The 19,445-nt window shown below is 42.0% G+C and overlaps 1 protein-coding gene and 1 long non-coding RNA gene across 3 annotated transcripts in view; one reads left to right on the forward strand and one right to left on the reverse strand.

The window, feature by feature from the left end:
- Nucleotides 1-3: 3 nt before the first annotated feature.
- On the reverse strand, nucleotides 4-2,400 carry LOC120322655. Of its 2 annotated transcripts, XR_005562482.1 has the most exons (3): nucleotides 592-2,400; nucleotides 333-468; nucleotides 4-193 (listed from the first exon to the last, which is right to left on the reverse strand). It is a non-coding gene; the product is annotated as an uncharacterized LOC120322655 (long non-coding RNA). The 2 variants fall into 2 exon arrangements; XR_005562481.1 differs by lacking the exon at nucleotides 333-468.
- Nucleotides 2,401-4,215: 1,815 nt separating this feature from the next.
- Nucleotides 4,216-19,445, forward strand: part of PHACTR3 (phosphatase and actin regulator 3) — a 101,189-nt gene continuing 85,959 nt past the window's right edge. Inside the window, exon 1 of the mRNA XM_027710527.2 lies at nucleotides 4,216-4,509. Coding sequence (XP_027566328.1) covers nucleotides 4,416-4,509 — 94 coding nt within the window. The 5' untranslated portion in view covers nucleotides 4,216-4,415. The remainder of the gene's footprint in view (nucleotides 4,510-19,445) is intronic.

Genomic DNA, 19,445 nt, shown 5'->3' on the forward strand with positions numbered 1-19,445 from the left:
CCCTGATGCTTATTCATTTTTTATTTGCTTGCCATAGTAGAACATCACTGTGCTTTGGAGATGTTTCAAGTCTTTGTAGTGCCGAAGTTGTGAGTGCTGGATGACATTTTGTCTCTTCTCAGTGACACGCACGGATCGTCTCGACAAACGCAGGCTCAAAATAGGCCCCGTGGCCTCTTTACAAAGAAAGCATCTGAGGGGAAAAAAACCCCACAAATTAAACAGAGACAAGAGCCTTTTGAACATGGGAATGCTCCTCTTTATTGTTACGGGGAGCATGCTGAACTACAACGGGCTGGCAGGAAAATCTCAAAAACTAGGTTAAGACTCACAAGCAAGAGAGCAAATGCTTTCTGCTGCTGCATCTAAGAAACTGCTCCTAGCAGGGCTATTTGTGCCTTGGCCATCAGAATAATTTGAACATGAAAGCTGATACTGTCAATCCAAATGTACCCTGAATTCTTTTTTCTAAACAACAACAGGAAAAGAAACATCAGTTCTGCTCAGAGATCACGTGCAGCTTCAAACTAACGAAAATGAGGTTGTTTAATATTCTGCTGATTCGAGAAAAACAGCACTGACATGACTCACCTCTTTCCTTTCTCCTCAGGGGATCATTCCTTTCTAACACAAGTTTGGTTTCCTCTTTATATAACCAGCTCATAAAACAGGCATTCAGCTGTTGGAGAGAAAACAAATTAATCAAACCATGCACACCATTTATATAGTTGCATTTTAAAAGTTTTTATCAAGGGAAGTCGTATCAAATGGACCTGCATTGGTTTGCTTGTGGACTACGCATCAAAATAAATAGTATTACATAAATTTTATTTTCCCTCTTGTGTTCCTTGTGTGGATATTTCATTTTAAGAAGTATTTTCCTCTAACTGAATGGATGCCAGTTGCAGAAATATCTGCTACTAAGCTAGAAAAATTTCATCATAACTTTTCATCATAAATATCAAAGGCTAGAAATCCTCTGAGAGAGAACTAAACGTATCAGATCATTGTACTTTCTGGGAAAATGCTGCAAACTTGTTTACCACAAGACTGCTAGAGTGAGAAAATAAACCAAATCAAAGGAGGGTCATGTTTCTACTAATAGGGTTCTGATCCTCCAAATATTTTTGTTTGTGACACTTACAGAATCATATCAAGTAGTAAATGGAAACTTGAGGACAATTTGTCAGGTGCTTTGTACCCACAGGAAGAACCAGGCTTAGTTTCATTCCAATTTCAGAGGGATTTACAAATCAATATACTTGGAATATATTGGTTAGTGCCTGCCTTCATCAGCTTTGATTTATGTCTGTGAAAATGCTCCTTTCATTTTGGTCTTTCAGCATGAAGACCGGAGTTTGCCTCCCACAGATTTTTCCTCTCCAAAGCTCTGTCCCAGGAGGAATGCAGAGCCTGCTTTAAGGTAAGGTAGTGAAAAGTGCAAATAGATTCTTCATCATCATCATCATCTATGCAACTTGAAAGTAAAAGACATGCAGGTAATCATACTTTTTACACAAGATTAGTTAGCACCATAGCTTTAAATAATTTAACACTTTTTATTTCTGGTACCCCCTCTTCCAAACATGATGATGGTTCACTTGGGAAGAGCAAGGTGGCCCAGGAGCAGCTCGCTCAGCTGGCAGGAACCCACCTGGGATTTATTCCCAGAATGAGTAGAGACTCATTTTGGCACTCAGATGTGCCTGGTTTGGCAGGAGGGAGAGAAAATGAAACACTTTATCAAAGTGAAAACAGCAAGGCAGATTCCAATCTTGTTTGACTGTTTTCTACCAGACAATATTTTTGATCCAAAGGAACCCTGTAAAGTGTCCTTTATAGAGGCAACCAGTGTGTCAGCTGGCTAAAAATACATCCATCTCATCTTCTGTGCTTCTATAGCTACTAAAGCTGTCTTGGAGATATTTTCTTGGGTTGAAAAATATTTTAGTACATTCAATCTTGTACAAATCTTTAAATCTGATATGGAGCTTTTCAACCTTACATTTTAAACAAGAAATCAGTATTGTTCTCCATCTCAGAAGGCAGCTCTATTGATTAGTGCAAACAGACTTTCACAGAATTCACTGGAAACCATCAACATTTTCTAGCATGACCTAAAAGCTATATGGAGAAAAACCATTTAAAACTTGCTACTTCCTCTCTTTTTGGGACTAAAAATAGATTTGGCTCATTATCTCACTTGGCACCTTAATGTATTCCATTGCATGATGGCACAGCTTAGATTACACAACCACATGCTTCTTCTTCCTCAGGGTCTACCTTATACACAGCAAGAAGGGACAGTTCTCATTGAAAGAGAAACTCTTTGATATTTTACTTTAAATCTTTTGTTCAGTTTCTGTTCTCATGGCAATATTCCCACTCATTAGATGCAGCACCTTGCCCCAGCCACACTCAGCCCTTGTTCAAATGGAGTTTTGGAAGAATTTTCTCACCAAGCTCCACCATTAAAGGTAGGCTCACAGACTTTTTTTCTTTCTCCAAAAGGCCACTAAGTTGACCAAACCTCAGGAGACACACAGCCCAAAGGTGACTCACAAGCAAGATGTGTGCAGGTGGATAAAGAAAAAAGGCAAACACATTTCTCAGTGTCACAGATGGGATGTACCTGGGGTAAAATCCACCCAGAGACCCCACAGAACTGCTTTGTTTGCACCTGCTTTCAGAAATGGCTAAAGCATATTTTCTTCATATAAGATAAGCAAAATGTTCTCCATGTATTTCTGGAGAAGCAGAGCAAGGCTCTTCTTGGTGGTGCCAAGTAATAGAATAAGAGGCAATGGGGAGAAACTGGTGCACAGGAAATTCCACCTGAATATGAGGAAGAACTTCTTTACTGTGCAGGTGAGGTTGTGGAGTTTCCCTCACTGGAGATATTCCAGAACCATCTGGACACAATCCTGTGCCATGTGCTCTGGGATGACCTGCCTGAGCAGGGAGGTTGGACCAGATGACTCACTGTGGTCCCTTCCAACGTCACTCATTCAGTGACTCTGTAGGTGAATGAGGGACTGCGTTAATGGAAAATTTTCTGACACAAAGTTTTATCCCTAAAATTTTGCAAACTTATATCTGTCTAACCCCAGGAGCTTGCTCAGCTTCACGTACAACCGCTGCTCAAGTCAGCCAAAGAAATGTGCTTGTAGGTGAGTGCATTCCTTAGCACCAGTTCCGGGCAAAGACAAAACAGCGTTTAAAGCACTGCCTCGCTGTAAGAAACGAGGGGAGAACCTACACGATCCCAAGTGCCGTCTGAGCATTCTACAGGACCGAGACAGTGATTAAAAAGTATCCCTGGCTTTTACAGGTCAAAACTCCAAGGAAAGACGACCCGCATCACCGGGAACAGCAAAGCAGCCCCGAGTTGCGCAGGACGGGGAGAAGTGACCTTGCGTTTAAAATAAAAACCCGTGAAACCAGATACTCGCTTTAAACAAATTCCCAAACGGAGCTACTCAGTCGAGGCGGAATACCCCGTTTTCCCGGGGTTTCCATGCGACACCTCCTTTGCCACGAGCCCCCCGCCCGCCCCAGCGCGGCCCCGCCGGCTCCGCACAAGGTCCCACCGGGCTGCGCGGGGTCCCGGCGGGGCGGACACGGGCACGGACACGGGCAGTGCGACCCCCGCGCGTCCTGCCGCGGGGAACCGGCGCTTTCTGACCCTCCCCAAGATACCCTCCTCCTCCTCCTCTTCCTCTTTCTCCAGCCGCGGGTGGAGGCGGCAGCGGACCCTGAGCCCGCGGTGCCGGAGGGTCGCGCCGCGAAGCGCCCCGAGGGTCGGGTCGGGGAGGGCTCGGGGGGTCCCGGGGGGCTCCCCCCGCACGCCGAGGGCGGGGCGGCCCCTCCCCACGCCCCCCCGGCCGAGGCGCGGGCGGGGCGGACCCCGCGCACCTGCGGAGCCCCCGCCTTTGTGCAGTGCAGGTGCGGCGCCCACCCCCCCCGCCGTGACGTCACAGGGCCGCTCGCGGGGCACCATGGGAGAATCCCAATGTTTTCCAACGGATGCGCTCAGCGGCGCGGCTGCTTGAGGCGACTCCGGGAGCGACGCTCGGGGGAGGGGGCGTCCCGGGAAGGGGCGTCCCGGGAGGGGGCGGCGGCGGCGGCGGCGGGGGGCCGGGCCGGCGGCCCGCGCCCCTGCTCTTCCCCACCCCGGCTGGCAGAATGGCCCACCCCCGTGAGGAGCCCGGAGCTGCCTCCTGAGCTCCCGGTACCGGTGGAGCGCCCGCCGCAGCCCTGCCGACGGCGCCGGGGAAGATGCTGCCGCGGCTGGTCCTGCCCGGCTGACGCCCCTTCGCCGCCGCCGCACCCCCGTCCCCATTGTCCCCCGGCCGCCTCCGGCTCCATGAGCGCCTCCTCCTCCCCCCTCCTCTGAGCTTCCCGCCCTCCACCTCATGGCTGCATCGGAAGAAGGGACCGGCTGCTTTCTCCCGCGAGGCAGGTCGCAGAGTGACCCCAGCATCCTCACCGACCCCGGGGAGCGCACAGGTAACGGCCCCGGCGGCGCTCGGGGGGCGGGCGGGGGAGCGCCGAGATCATCCGCCAATTTGTAGCGCGCCGGGCAGGGATTGGGAACATATTTCCTGCGGTGAGTGCTGAAATGATGCAGCCGCTTAGCTCCAAACGGGATTAGAGCGGAGCGCGTCCCGCGGCGATCGCAGTGTCCGCTCGCCGAGTGAGAGCGGGGGGCGCGGCCGGAGCCGGGTCCCGTCCGGGGGTCCCCGGGAACGCTCGAGCCCCCGCAGGGATGATTTATGACTTTGGGGGGGGGTGGGGGAAATGAGGGCTAATAAAGCAGGCTGTTTGCATGGGATCGCCATGGAGACAAGGGAAGCAGAGTCATAATTAAACGCTTTCTGCCCACAAGAAGGTAATTTTCACTTCATAGGGAGAAGCGTAATCTCCTTATGGAGACACAGAGGGTGGTGCTGAGGGGACCCAGCCCAATCGTTAGGATATAAATAGAATATTGTGATGAGATTTTTTTCTTCTTTAACAATGGCTAATGGTGTTTTCAGTTTAACTTCACTTTGAGGAGTTATTCTAAATGTCTGTTGGTGGTGACTCAGTAATTTCAGATTGTCAGAATCTAAGCAATGATGAGACCTTTAGGAAAAAAACCCCAACAAACAGCTACATCACTTTGATGAGATGTGATTGCACGGGAAGGCACAACAACAAGCTGGAAGCAAAGGGTAAGAGCCAGTTTGCTCTCAGTTTCTCAGAATAGATGATGGTCACACAAGACCTCCAGGCTTGTTTATGAGAAAAGGAGTAACCAAAACAGCATAAAGACAATGAATGGGGTGTTGATCATCACTGCCCACTACACTGAATTCTAAGCCTGGAATCTTGGGGTTTGGGTCAGGCACTATGAGCCTGCAAGAGACAGTCCCTGAATGCAATTTCAGGTTGAACTTTATTCCGACCTTTCTCGGATTACTGAGTAAATAAAATATTCCAGGCTCTATTCACACACCTGCTCGATTGCTTCCTCCCGAGCCTATGAGGTTATTAATATTTGTATCTATTTTACGTTCTTCTATTTATTTGTCTTATCAAGCAATTCTGAGCACCTTGCTCTGGAGTGAAAGACAAATTAAATTAAGGCAAACAGTAGATGATTTATCTCTGATTACCAACTGTTCCAATACCACAAGTGAAGGGAACAAAGGACTCTTCTTACATGAACTGCTCGACTCACTCCCAAAGGGGCAATCTTGACTGAAAGAGGAATGTATGTTTCTGCCATTTGATTTCTGGAAGCAGAAGTGACTAATGAAAGGCAGGCATATGCAACCTCAGCTTTAATTCCTCTATATTATTTTCTGCTAATTAATTATTTTGGCCTTCGTGAAAGGCAACAAAGAAACTACACAACATGTCCGACAAATAGACAAAGATATAAACATTATTATGCTTTTTGTTAGGAGAAAGAACTATCAAGACTAAGTAGCATTTTTCCCCTAATACAGACTTCATGAAATAAGCCAGTGTCCCATTGCAGAAGCCAAACTAAAATACAAGAAAGGATGTCTTTTATAGTATTGTGTTATACAGACAATATGTGGAGAGAAACAAAGGGTGATAAATACATATGATTTTTGTCCAGGTAGGTAGCAGAATTAGCATGTTTAGTGAGTTTTTCATGTTTTAAATTTGTTTGTCAAACAGTATTGAACATCTGTACGACTCAAAATGATAATAAAAAGTGAACATAAATTACTTAATTTAAATAAAATTTACAGTATTGTGAGTAATCATTATGAGCAATTTCATAATGTGGAATAAAATTTATACTGTTGTAAGAGTTATGTATGCTAGATGACATAATTGTAATTTTTACTTATTTTATTAGCCTGGAAAATAATGTTTTCATTGTCATTATAATACCAACATAACCATCCATGGACTCCAAGTCCAAAGACAGACTTAGGAGTGTGAAATGATATGGACAAAGTTTGTGTTTACATCCCAACCCTACTGGCAGACAAACCACGTAGAGAAGTACCTGTGAACATGTAGGATTCTTTCTTAATTTAAAAACTAAATTAATTTTTATTTACATTTAAGCCATGCATTTAAATCATACAGATAAATATACCAATACCAAAATACGGATCACTGCAAAAACCATTCCTACTTTCACGTGGCATTTGAACGATGCCAAATTCCTGCTGGAGATGCACTCTTGTTTTGCAACGTTTTTTTGAGTGCATGATGTGGTCAAGGATTATTCTGCACCAATTCATTTGGCTGTGTCTACTGAGGAAAGTACATGGAGGTAGAAAATGTGGTAATAAATGGTGCCTAGGGTTCCTACTGGTGGTGTGGAGAATACTGGAAATAGTATAAGAAAGATAAGAAGGAATAAAAGTTTCTTTGTTTTAATTGGAGCAGTTATTTTCTCCTTTTGAGATAAAATCATGCATTTCAGCCTGGGATTTAAGTGAACTATTTTATGGCCACTGAGCAGTATTTTATGAGAATTAGTGGAGTACAACAAAGACTGGACTTGATGTTTGAGTCTGTTTAAGCTCACTGTCACACTGAGTGCAAGCCTTTGAAAAAGGAATATGTCCTCAGTTTGAGAAGCACATATCAAAATACTCATGTCTTGCTTAGCTACAGGCTGTCTCTAGACCAATCCATTGTTAAAAAGAGAATTTCATCTTTCTTATTCATAGAATCATGAAATGGTTTGGGTTGGAAGAAACCTTGCAGATCATCTTGTTCCCCCCCTGCCCATGGCAGGGACACCTTCCACTAGACCAGCCTGATTTAAGCCCCATCCAACCTGGCCTCAAACACTTCCAGGGATGTCAAGAATTTCCTTATATATATCTTACATCTCATATGTCTTTCCCCTCCTCCCTCCATCTTTCCAGATAAGGATCAAGAGAGAAAGGAGAGTCTGAAGAGAACAGATTTCAGTATCGCCATCTAATTGAGAGACAGTTGCACAAAGCCAAAATATTGCTCTCATTACATCCTTCCAGCAGTCACAGGCCATAGGAAAGATTGACAATCTCATTTGATTTGTAGTCATAAAAGAGAGGGCTGCACAGACTGGAGAAGAACAGCGTGTCAAAACTCTGTATTACTTGAGGAGATACAGACAACCATGACAACGTGTGAAAATGTCAACCCCTCCCCTCCTTAATTTGGGGGTAATCCATTTGGATTTCTGTAAGTGTACATTGGTGCCATCATGTTTTGCTCTCTGTGATGTTGCTTCTCCCTCCTGGCACCATGCAATCAATGAATGCTGCTTCAGGATGGGCATTTCTGAGTTCTCCAGCAGACCTTGCCAGTGGTCTGCTGTGTGTTCCTTCTCCTCCAGTGCAGGATCTGTACCAAGGCAAGGAGCTGTTGTGGTGAAATTAGCAGTGTTAGATGTTGTTAACAGCTCTGTCATCATCATTTCTTATTGTTCTCCTTGGAGAAGGCTGATGGAGGGGACTCCTCAGCCTCTACATTATTTGCTGTGATGTGCTTCAAGTTCAGACAACTTAAAGCTATTTCAGAATAGTTGTTCTAGTGATGTACAGCTATGTCTGTGCCAGACACTAATTCCCCTTTTATTTCTATTGATACCATGTGTGATCAGCAGCACTGTGCTCTGAATTAACTCAAGAAGAGAAAACTGCATATGACTTAAAGCTCCTTCCTCACTGTTTCTAGTTATCATAATTCAAAAGTTCTGTAGCAGGAAACATTCTTGTAAGTATTCTTCTAGGATGCTAAGAAGGGAATTGAAGTGTTTTGTTCCTTTTACATCATCCCTCTCTGGGCTGAAGGCTGACCTGAACCCAGCAGAGCCTCACAGGCAGTGTAAGGACTCAGCCCTCTAAGTAATGCCCATGGAAAATCCTGAGTCAATAAACAGCAGATATAGGAATATTCTTTACTACAGCTTTTTCTTTCTTCTGTTTTAAAGCTGTAACCTACCCTGGATGGACTGTGCCACTCCATATGCCTATCATTGTTTTCTCTTAACTTTTTGGGGTTGATTGACATTGCTAAAGATTTTGATTGACTCTTGTTACTGACATATTTGTTCCTTCAACAAGTTTGCTCAGTTGTGCAGTGTTAGGGAGCTTGGGAGCAAGTGGGAAGCTGTGCTTTTCCTCCTTAACCATCAGAGTACTGGAAATCTCAGAGATCTTGGAAGCTACTGGCAGGGAAGGTTTGGAAACTCAAAAGCTTATTAAAAGTGAAGTATAGGAGGTTTGGGCTGTGGGTGCTTGTAGGGAGCAAAGGGAAGGCAAAGAGGAACAGGGGTACAACTGGAGTGCAGACAGATTGGTGCCAGCTTTCTGATCTTTTGCTGCAAATCTGTTCCTTCCAGGCCCATAATTCAGAACATCTTTTAAATGTGTGTGCTGAACTTCAAATATGTGCTTAAGACAAGGGAATTGATAGCAGAGGGACAGAGAAAGATGCTGTTGGTGCCCTGCCTGTCAGCTGGCTGGTGCTCTCATCCCTTTGCAGTCATTTGGATCACTGCAGCTTAATCAGGGCCTTAAAGGCTTATCTGTGATGTCTTTAGTTGTTGCATAAATTTTCAAATTTGATCCCAACACTTGAGCCAGGCCACCTATAAAAAGTTGTTAAGGGTTTTTTTTTTCCACCAGAAAGATTTGGTTTCCATTTCATTTTCCTGTATCAACAAGTCTGTTCTGTTAACACAGTTTGTTTTGCCTGCATCATATTTCTTCTGAAACAAGAAGTGTACCCAGGTCTTCTACATCTTTTCCCCTACTAATTTATGAACAAAATTAAATAAGCTAGCCAGTGCTTTTGCTCCAGTTTATAACTGAACCCTGTGTTTAATGTACGTGAAACTTTGTGATGTTCTCTCACCCAAAGTCAGAATGTTCCTGTTCAAATTCAACCCAAGGGCTCCCTGTAGAAACTTAGGAATACTCAGGAATACTCGGTAGAGACAAGAAACATGCAGGATATTAGTTAATAGCCTATTTCCTTTTACATTGAAATCCAAATTTAAGTCCTGTAAGGCTTCCCAAGACATTTGTTATTTGTGTGAATGTAGAGTTTTTTATAATATAGCACCTGAAAAATCACCTTATTACCAAGTACTACAATGGGAGTTATATTTTAGGAAATGGTCCTCTGTGCTCTTGAGAAGGTCTTTTCCTTTCTCATCAAATTCCCAGCCCCTTACTGGTCTGATCTAACTGGACCCCAAGTGATGCAGAGAAACTTCACTGGAAGCACAGAACTCCCTTTTTTTCTCTGTCCTGCAGTGGAGAATCTCCTGTTACCCCAGCACCCTCCTCCCTGCTCCATCACTCATCTCATACACTTGGCAGTTCTTCTCCAGCATTTTCCAGGAGGGGAGACAGGAATCTCTCCACTCCTGGAGAGGAGAATGGGCACAGTGTACTCGGACAACCTACGTAGGTGGCACTTGGTAGATGTGGATTATGTTACTCCAAATGCATAATTTTGGTCCTGCCCACCCTTGGATTGGTGACAGTGCTGGGGTATCATTACACTGGGCACACTTAACACAAACTGCTTTATGCTGCTTGCCTGAGCCTTTTACTTGCTGAAACTCTCCTTAGTTTATTTTTTGAGATTCAAGAAAGAGCTTGAGGAAGTTATATTTTAATGCTACTTTTGCAAAAATTAAATGAGGTCAGTTAATAAGTATGCTACTCATGTTGAGGCTTGGTTTTAGGCTTTTCCAAGGTTTGACTGTTCCCAGTGTTTGGAGATTTGTATTTGGACAAATCTTAGAGTTCTGTAAAGGAAATACAGACCTTTAATTGGGAAAAAAGAGTTTTACAGTTGTCTTTTCTCCTAAATCCCAAGTTGGCAGGTAGTTTGAATATTGATGAAAAGACGCTTAAACCATTAAAACCTCTTTATCCAAGAAGTGGAAATACTGATTATGCATCATCATAACCTACACTGGATTTATGGGAGTGAGGTCAGCATATCAGAAATGCCTCGTGTTGTTTTATGCTTATCTTTGTCTCTTTAATACAGGCTTTATTACAAAACAAAAGTAAACCCCAAATTTGATTGCATACCTTAAATACAAATTACTCAGACTTAATTTACACACGTAAGAACTTGTGCACACAAGTAGTTGCTTCTCTGTGCAAATAAGATAAACTCATGTGTGTCAAATAATAAAAAAAGTCACCCTTTAGCAATGAATGAAGATGGTTTAAGATTATTCATTCAGTTAATGTTTGCACCACACTTAGAAAATGGAATTAGTTACATAATGCTGGGAGTGGTATTTATCTGGAAATGTAACTGTATATTTTAGTGAATAGTTAAATAACAGCATTAATCTTTCACAATCTGTAGTTTGGGAACTCTGTTTCAAGACTGCCCAATTCGTGCTCTAATGAACAGGCTCCACCGTTTATTTATTTATAACATGGTGTTTTTCTAACCAAATTTGTGGCTTTTTGTTTTTAGAACTTAATATGTAGAATTAATTACCGTGGCTTCCCTAAGCAGGTCAGATCTATAAATACCAAGGGTAAGTAAAGCTAAATATGATACCTTGATTTAGCTGCAAAATGGAGGTGGACTTCGTACGTAATACAATGGATTCTTTGTGCCCATTAAATCCCGTACTTTTGTTTGAAATTCAAGTTGATTTATGGTCTAATGTATACACAATTTATACATGCCCTAGAGAGAACATCATATACCTACTTGATGCAGGTCAATAGCTCCACGCTTGAGTCTGCATAAATAGTTCAGTAAGATGATCTGAATCAAAGGGGATCTTATCCTGCTTTCTGTAGCACACTAACTGTGTAATCACATGTGAGTCAGGAATGTGGACCTGTGGTTAGAACTGAAGAAAGGCATGAAGCACTTCATGACTTCATATAATCAAGAGACAGCTCATGTGTTAACTTTCTTAATCTAATTTTTTTTTTGAACATCCTCAAATTGTTCAGCTGCTGCACAACCAGCAACTAGACATAGATCACTGCATCACATCAAACCAGTGAAGCCTTCAACGTTTTCTGAGGGCTGCTCCGTCCCTCAGGCCAGGCACTCTTCCCCGTGCCTTGCCCATATTGATCTGTTTGGAATGGCTGTCACATCTCATTCAGCTGCTCACAGAAATCTGCATCTTATCTCTTAACCAGCCTGCACCAAACTTAGGGTTTTATCCTTATAAGAACATAAATGCTCTGCTGGGTCAGGGCTGTGGTCTGGTCTAGGACTCTTCTTGACGGAGCAGGAGAAGATGCTATTTAGGGAGCAGGTACTTGCCCAGCCTGGAAGCTTGAGCCAGGCTGGAAGGAAATGAAAGGTGGGTGAATAAACACACGTGAACTCCAAATGGAATGGTCAGGGTGAGTCTTCTGTGTCTGCCTTCAAATAACACACACAAGTGGTGATGCTTTGGGCAAGTTTGCTCAGCATCTAGAACCAGTCCTGCCCTCTTAGGGGAGCTCAGACAAAACATGAGTAGAAATCAGTCTCCAAGAAAGTTTCTTGGCTCCTGGGAGTCCTTTTAATTGTTTCATCATGAATGAGATGAATCTGTGTGGAATATTTAACTAGAGCAAACATGATAGTGTATGCAACACTGACTTAATTGGGTTTCTCTGAAGTTTATGCTTTGCAGATGGGACTTGGTAATTTTGTAAGCTCTGCATTTATGATTAAAGAAAAAATATATATTTTTTTTTTTTTTTTTTAAATTCTAGGAGCTATGTAGACTGGGAGCAGCTTTCTGGGATTGCAGGGGTTTCAAGGAGAAAAGCATCCTATTTTCAGATACAGCAGTTCAACTTAACTTCAGCTTAAATGTTTCCTTCCCTGACAGTTGACTTTGCTCTATGTTCCAATGCCTAGAAGCAGAGAATTAGTACTCATATTAGACTCCTAACTATGCAGAGAAAGCTCTAGAAAACAGAAAATGGAGCCTTTCACTCATACAAATTCTCCACTCATGCACCATAAGTTCTAAAAGCCTCATTTCTTGTTTAACTCAAGAAAATGAACCAAAATATACCAAAAAAATGTATATCCTGACTAAACCTGTGATTCTCCTCAATCACAGGAGCAAATATCAGCCATGGCCTGAGGCTGGTTGCCTTGGACCCTCACAGCAGTGGTTAACTTAACAGATGACATGATCAGAGCCACATTTTCTTAAGGCAAACACAGGGAATGTGAACAGCAGCTGTCAAGATGGATAGCAGAGGGATCTCGTAGTGTTGTGGTGTACATTTTCTGCTGTAATTCAACCAGAAGAATAAACTGAAAGGAAGCCAAGTAATATGTAAAAGTACAAAGAAATGTCCTTCAGAAATCCAGAATATTGTGTGTGAATGAAAATGTTTTAAGAAGGGGCCCTATCTCGTAATAGAAATTTATCCTGTGTCTCTCTTCTTTAGTCCAAGGAAGTGTCACTGAAGACAACACAAGTTGATCTGGAAAACTGGCATTCCTCCTACCTCACTGAGCTGGTGCCTCCCTACATTCTCTTGTTGTCTTGTGAGACAGTAGAACTTGTTGCTACTTCTTTTTACTTTTCTCTACAGTTTTTTTCACTGTCCTGTGATCTAGTCTGAGTCCATTCTATTAGCTTGCACTTTTCTCCTGCCTTGGCAAATGCAGGAGGTCCCTGCTCCAGAGGCCTTTCTCCTAAATGATTCTTTTGGAAGTAGGATGGGTGTTACTACTGTAACAACAGAGAAGCCAACAAAGCCTGCCTTCCTACAGTTCCAGCGTTTTCAGTGCTCAATGGGATCTTAAACTGTTAAAAACCTCATTTATCAGATTTATGAGACTTATGACTTAAGATTGGCTCCTCTCTTGTCTAATGAAGTGTCAGACTGACTGAACTCTCTTCCCTTGAGGGCACTCACAGCATCTCTCCTGAGTGGATGCTTTGGTGTATAAGCAAAACTCACCTCACACTGAGGCTTTTCCTACAGGTGAGACTTATGAGGGTCACTAGTGTCATTTTTCATGAACTAAATCCTTTGCTGGAAGTTGCCAATAAGCTCCAAAGTTATTGTGGGTGACATGAGATGAAAAGTGGTTAAATAAACCTTGTTTCTGAAAGAACCTGAGAGCAAAAACCAGAAGAAGCCGTTTTCAGTAACTTGCTGTTCCATTTATATTTTTCTCACTTTTGTTCTCCTCACACAACTTCTAGGATGTGTTTAGGCTTTATTCCAACACATCAAAGGTCTCTAGTTCTACCAACCTCTTCTAAAAAAGCTGCACTGTGACCTGAAGCATTACTCATCTATCTTATTTGGGAGAGGAGATTTTATATAATCAGCTAGTTTGTGTCCTGCACCTGCAGAAAATCTATTCTGCTCCCCATCCTGGGATTTAATATTTGTCTATTCATCTATTTTTTGAGGATTTTAAACACATTTTGTGGTAACTTATTAAAAAGTCAACAAGAAAAACCTCAACCAGGCCCCCAACCACCCCAACCCAAACAATGCTGCCAAGAGCTTTGCATTTTGAGAGCATGGTTTGTTTGGAGGCTTTAATGAAGGAATTATAAAAGAGATAAACTACTGAATATGTTTTTAGTGGCTTAGACATCATAAAATATCAGCAGAGAAATACACCCAAACTTTCTGAATAGGTATGTGTGGAAAGAAGGTTTCACTCTGTCCAAAAGAGCAGATCTCTCAGAAGGAGGATACACCTTTATAGATATTTTTTAATTTATTTTCTCATCCTATTAAAAGAAATGAAAGTCTACTTCTGGTGGGTTTAATTAATTAGTTTTTAATTCAAATTCCCATTCTCCCTCAAGAAATTCTCCTGCAATTTGCCAGGAGAGCATTGAAGGAATCTTTTTTAGATCTTGGTAGCTGAAGTAAAGTTGTCTGAGAACAAAAACTACTTTTGAACAGATTAATCTAAATACATATCCAAGAAGAAAAAAAGTGGCAGTAGATACCCTGATTCTTCAAAACTAACTTTCATTTTAAGTAGTTTCTTGAAGAAAGAGAACTTTGGGTATTACATCATGTTTTTTCAGAAATACTGATTTTTAAGCAGAAGAAAACTTTTTACATGAATAATCTGATTTTTAGCCGGATAGTGTCTGTTAAAATGAAATCATGCAGACTTAGAAATATCTTTTCTGACAGAAGGAGATGAAACTAAGCCTATCAGAGCCAATGGGAATCCTGCAGTTTAGAGATTTTGTCGTTGTTATAGATCATAATATTCTCATAATACAACAGAGATTACAGAAATATGGCATAGTCTTATTTTGTCTGACATTGTAAAGAAAGAAAGACTTAAAGGATTAGTCTTGGTAACTTAGCAGTTCCTTTGCAACGTATTGTGATATAATAGGAAATAATGCAGCACATTTCCTGAACATGAAATAAAGCCTCTGGTCAGAATCTCGTTAATGCCAGAAGTGATTTAAAGCCAGCGAACGGGCCCAGTTCTCTGTCCCAGAAATGACAACACAAGATGTGACGTCTCGTACTCTAATGCTACAGAAGAGCATATCATGCATATGATTAAGATATGATTCAACACGACTAATTCCTCAAGATTTACTTCTCTTCATTGTTAGAAACCCAAGGACAGCACAAGGAAGCAGGATTAGGTTTGAGATGGAAGCTGCTACTTTGACAAGGAATGAAACTACTTTTCTTTTCCAATGTGTGTTGAGAGGGATGGGCTAAGGAGGCAAAGTTAAGTGTTTTTTCCCTCGAGTAGGCTGAGCACTTCATTTACACATTCATTGGACACAAAGCCTCACTCACTGTGCTAACAAATCACATAATGAGGCATTTGCACACCCACACACATTTCTACACGTGCTGTTGCTCATCTTGCACCTGCAGTGGTGGTGAATAGATGTGTAATTGCATTTATGAGTTGTTGAAAGAGGCTACAGGCAAGGTCTGTGTAGCTGGAGTAAGTGGCTGCCTTTTTGCTTCACATTGCTGTGGTCGGCAGCTTTTTGGGAGCTGTTTTAGCACAGAAATCCCGCTCTGCCATTATCCAGCTCTCAAAGACTTTTCCAAGGAGCCTCTAACGGCTCTACAGGTGTTGGTATTGAGCCATGAAAATGTTGGGTAACTGCTCCACGGGCTCACGTCTCCTGCAGAGTCAGAGCTGATCACACTGGGACACTGATAAGCTACACAAAACCAGAGTTCAGGCATGCTCAGGTCTTGCAGCTAAAGGAAGTTCTGTAGAAGAGGTCAAAAACTGGTACTAGGAGATTCCCCTGAGAATAACAAATATTACATGCTTGAAATCTGCAAAATTTGTCACGTATGTGCTGCTGATGGCAGTGCTGTATTTCCTGCCTTACAGCTTCCAGGTCAGATATTACAGTCCCTCGATGTCAGAAATCAATAGTCCCATCTCAGAGGGGCCACTAAACATCCAAGTCATGTTCCAAACTTTAAATTCATGACTGTTCCTGTGAAATTTTTAGTTATACCTTCTAAAGCCCAATTTTTTGTTCCCTCATTTCCTGTGTAACATAGATCTGTGCAAAACCAGAAGCATTGATAACTTGGATGTTTTGTAACCTCCAGAAAGGGCATTGAGATTCCTTTGTAGGCATTTTACCATTGCAACAAGCAGGACTGACCCAGTGCTCCTGCTCTCATCTTGTCGTTAGGAGAGCTTTCAGGAGGTAGGACTTCAAAGCAACTCTTCCAAAATAGTATGTCTGGAGTGGTTTTAAGCAGCTGTTTTATTTCCTTGTTGTTCTGCCCAAAACACACTCTGCCTTCTGAGATGCAAAGAAAACTCCATCTATCTCACTGCCATCTAAGTGTGCTTGGGGTGACAGCCTTGTTATTTAGGGTTATTTCTCATGACAGATGGGTTATTCACAGCAATTGTATTCCAAGGATGTACATAGTGATATTTTCATAAATTGTGGGCAGCTTTGGGAGCATCACGTGGATTTCTTTGGTCTTATCCATTTATCTGCAAATCAGTGAATTCAAAGTGGCTCCAAAATCCATGATGTTTGAATAGTAATTATTTATTTTTTAGAGTTTTGCCTGAAATTTAACAGTTCTAACTATGCATTTTTAATGGGCATTTCACATCTGTATTGATAGCACTGACCATCACTTTGTTTGAGGTTAATGGGAACTCCCTGTTGCACATGTAAACCAGTGCATCACTGTAAAACTCTTTGCACAATTTAAGTGCCTGGACATGAAACTGTGATTCCCTTTCAGGTCTTGTGCTATCACATAATCCATATCCATTGAAAATTGATTTGACGTCCATAATCACTGTTTAATTATAGTATCTCCTAAGAAGGCTGTTTTATAGAAGTGAAGATAATGGTGTAGAACAAGTATATGGTTTTCTCTAATAAGCAAGTTATTCTGATTACCCTGTCCTAATAGCATAATTGCATTCTGGATGTTCTCTCCTCAGCAGTAACTCTGATAATTACAGTCTACATGTGCTCCAGGTCCTGGGAGAGCAAAGGGGTGGGGTTTGGGGCTTTGCTGTTGTTGATGTTGTTGCTTTAATCTAAATTTTAAAAGTGTTTGGCTGGATTTTTCTGCACTGCAGCTCTGGGCAAGCTCTAGGGCAATCTATGGGATAAGAGAGAGTCGCCATTGGGTTTTATTAATTTTTCATTTTTCCCCATTGTTGCTGAAAAAAATAATAATTGCAGCCTTTGTTGGTGGAGGGAGGTGGAAAAAGGAGAGCTAAGGAGGGGATGGCAGCTATCACTGTTTACCTTTATATCTGGTGTGTTTTCCTGTCAACTTAGTAAGTGAAAAGCACAACCCAGTCTGGATTTCTGACATTTTCTTCCTTCATGGCTCTTGTCACTATAAATCTGTCATCCCTGCAGTCACATCCTCAAAGCAGCTCGGAGTGAGCCTCTGTGAGGGCAACCTAGAGCACCAATTTCACCCCTAATATCCATATAGAAGAGGTTTTTCAAACTTCAGCTATATTTAGGACTGAATTTCAGCTGATGAAGTACTACTGTAAGAGCTGTTCCTCTCAATTTAGAAGAGCCAAGAATGAAGCCATTTGGTCATCATAAGAGATGAGAACAAAGCTTTTAGATTCAAGAGGATTTAACTGTGGAACATTCTTGTAGAAGTGCTTGGGCAAATCTAGTCTGATAGTCCTTAAGAAATACTACATAACCATCCTCATTTTCCAATTTTTCCCACCAAAAATTACTTTAATTAACTTTGTAATGTTCTAGTTCTCTTCTCCCCGAAAAAGACTCCAGAAAACCCAACCCCATCCCAAGTTTGGTCTCCCAAAAAGGAGAAAAGCCAGGCAATTATGTATGTAAGTAATTAAGTTCTTACTAATGGGTTTATGCAGAAAGTGTTTAAATACTCAGATCACAGACAGCATAAAAAAACAGCCCTAGAACACCCCAGGTTCGACAAGGCCCTATAACCCCTCCTGGTGATGTGACTGAGTCCTGATGGAAAGGACTGGAAGGACAAGTTCAGTGCTATTGCATGGGGAACTCTTGTTCCATAAACAACCACCTCAGTTCTTCTGGGAACACTGCAGTCACTTCAGGAAATAATACAGCTTGCAATCTGGTAGTTCATGAAATGCACTTTGTTTACTCTACAATAAGAGATTAATGAAATGGTCTGGGGCTTGAAACAGGATTTTTCAGCTCTCATAATTTTGCAGCTGATTTAACCATTCACCTGGAATTGTGATGCAGAGCAAGTAATTGCACGTTAATGGCAATTACAGTAACTAACAGGCATAATGAAGTGCTTTGCATAGGCACTCATGGGATTTTTGTGCATACAAATCATTTGTATATCTTGCACAAATTTTCTTCATTGTATGTAAAGGAACTCCCTTACATGTTGTTGCCTATTTCATTTTGCACAGCATTTTATACTAAACATTCAAAGAATTCAAGCCCACAGTTCCCATTGATATATATATTATGACTGACTAACTGCTGAACCAGATTGGATGAATAATGCTTTTTTTTTTCATCAAAGGCTGATTCTTTTGTCTAGTTGTCTGGTAGATCAAGGGCTGTCTTATTTACTAGAAATACACAAATTTTAACTGAACTTTGAGAAAATCCCTTTATATGTCTTTGGGGCCTTTCTTGAGAATGTACCTTTCTTGAGAATGAACTTACTGGAGCTGATAGCACAGAGGCCAGAATTTGCCAGAGTGCTTTTCTTCCTTTGGTTTTGTTTCACTATTTCAGTGTTCCTTTTTTGTTTTTATTTTTGGAAGACTGAATAAATCATGCTACTGTATGTCATTAAGCTTATCCACTTTCCCTTACTCTTGGTTTCTCCACACCTAAGATGTGCCAGTTCCTTTCCAGAGTGAGCCAAGCAGAGTCCCCCACGAGCCCACAGCTGCTGTGGCTGTTTCTTTGGTAGAGTGAGGGTTTTTCTCTGTATGTCTTCACTTTTGGGCAATTCTGATGAGATCAGCCTTGAGGAATCTGCAGAACCCATTTCACCATGAAATGGAAAAAAAGAAATGGGAAGGAATCCCCTAAATTCAGAGAAGCAGCTTGCACAGGAGGACATTCCAGAAGGCTTTAGCTCCATCAGTGTATGGTTTGGCAGTTCTGTAATGCACCCCTGACTTCTTTCAGGGAGCACAATGACTCACTGCAGAGGAGACAGAGCTAATGATGGTTGAAGAGTCCTAATGATGCATTTTGTGTACAAACAACGTACAAATCCATTATATTCTGCTTTCATTTTATTAATTAGTTATTCATTACCCAATGCACTGTCAATTAAGCCGCTTTAAAGCAATTCCTAGCATCCTCCTGTTCCTTTTATCTGTAATAAATATGTCAGTCTCTGATTAAATGCCTGAATGGTCAGAACACGTTTAGGGGATATGACATTGTCTACCTCTTCCCAGTATGACCCAAGGCTCTGATGACATAATTA

The sequence above is a fragment of the Pipra filicauda genome, unplaced genomic scaffold, assembly GCF_003945595.2.
Source record: "Pipra filicauda isolate LSUMZ 115617 unplaced genomic scaffold, ASM394559v2 scaffold13_size5146498_pilon, whole genome shotgun sequence".
Taxonomy (NCBI): domain Eukaryota; kingdom Metazoa; phylum Chordata; class Aves; order Passeriformes; family Pipridae; genus Pipra; species Pipra filicauda.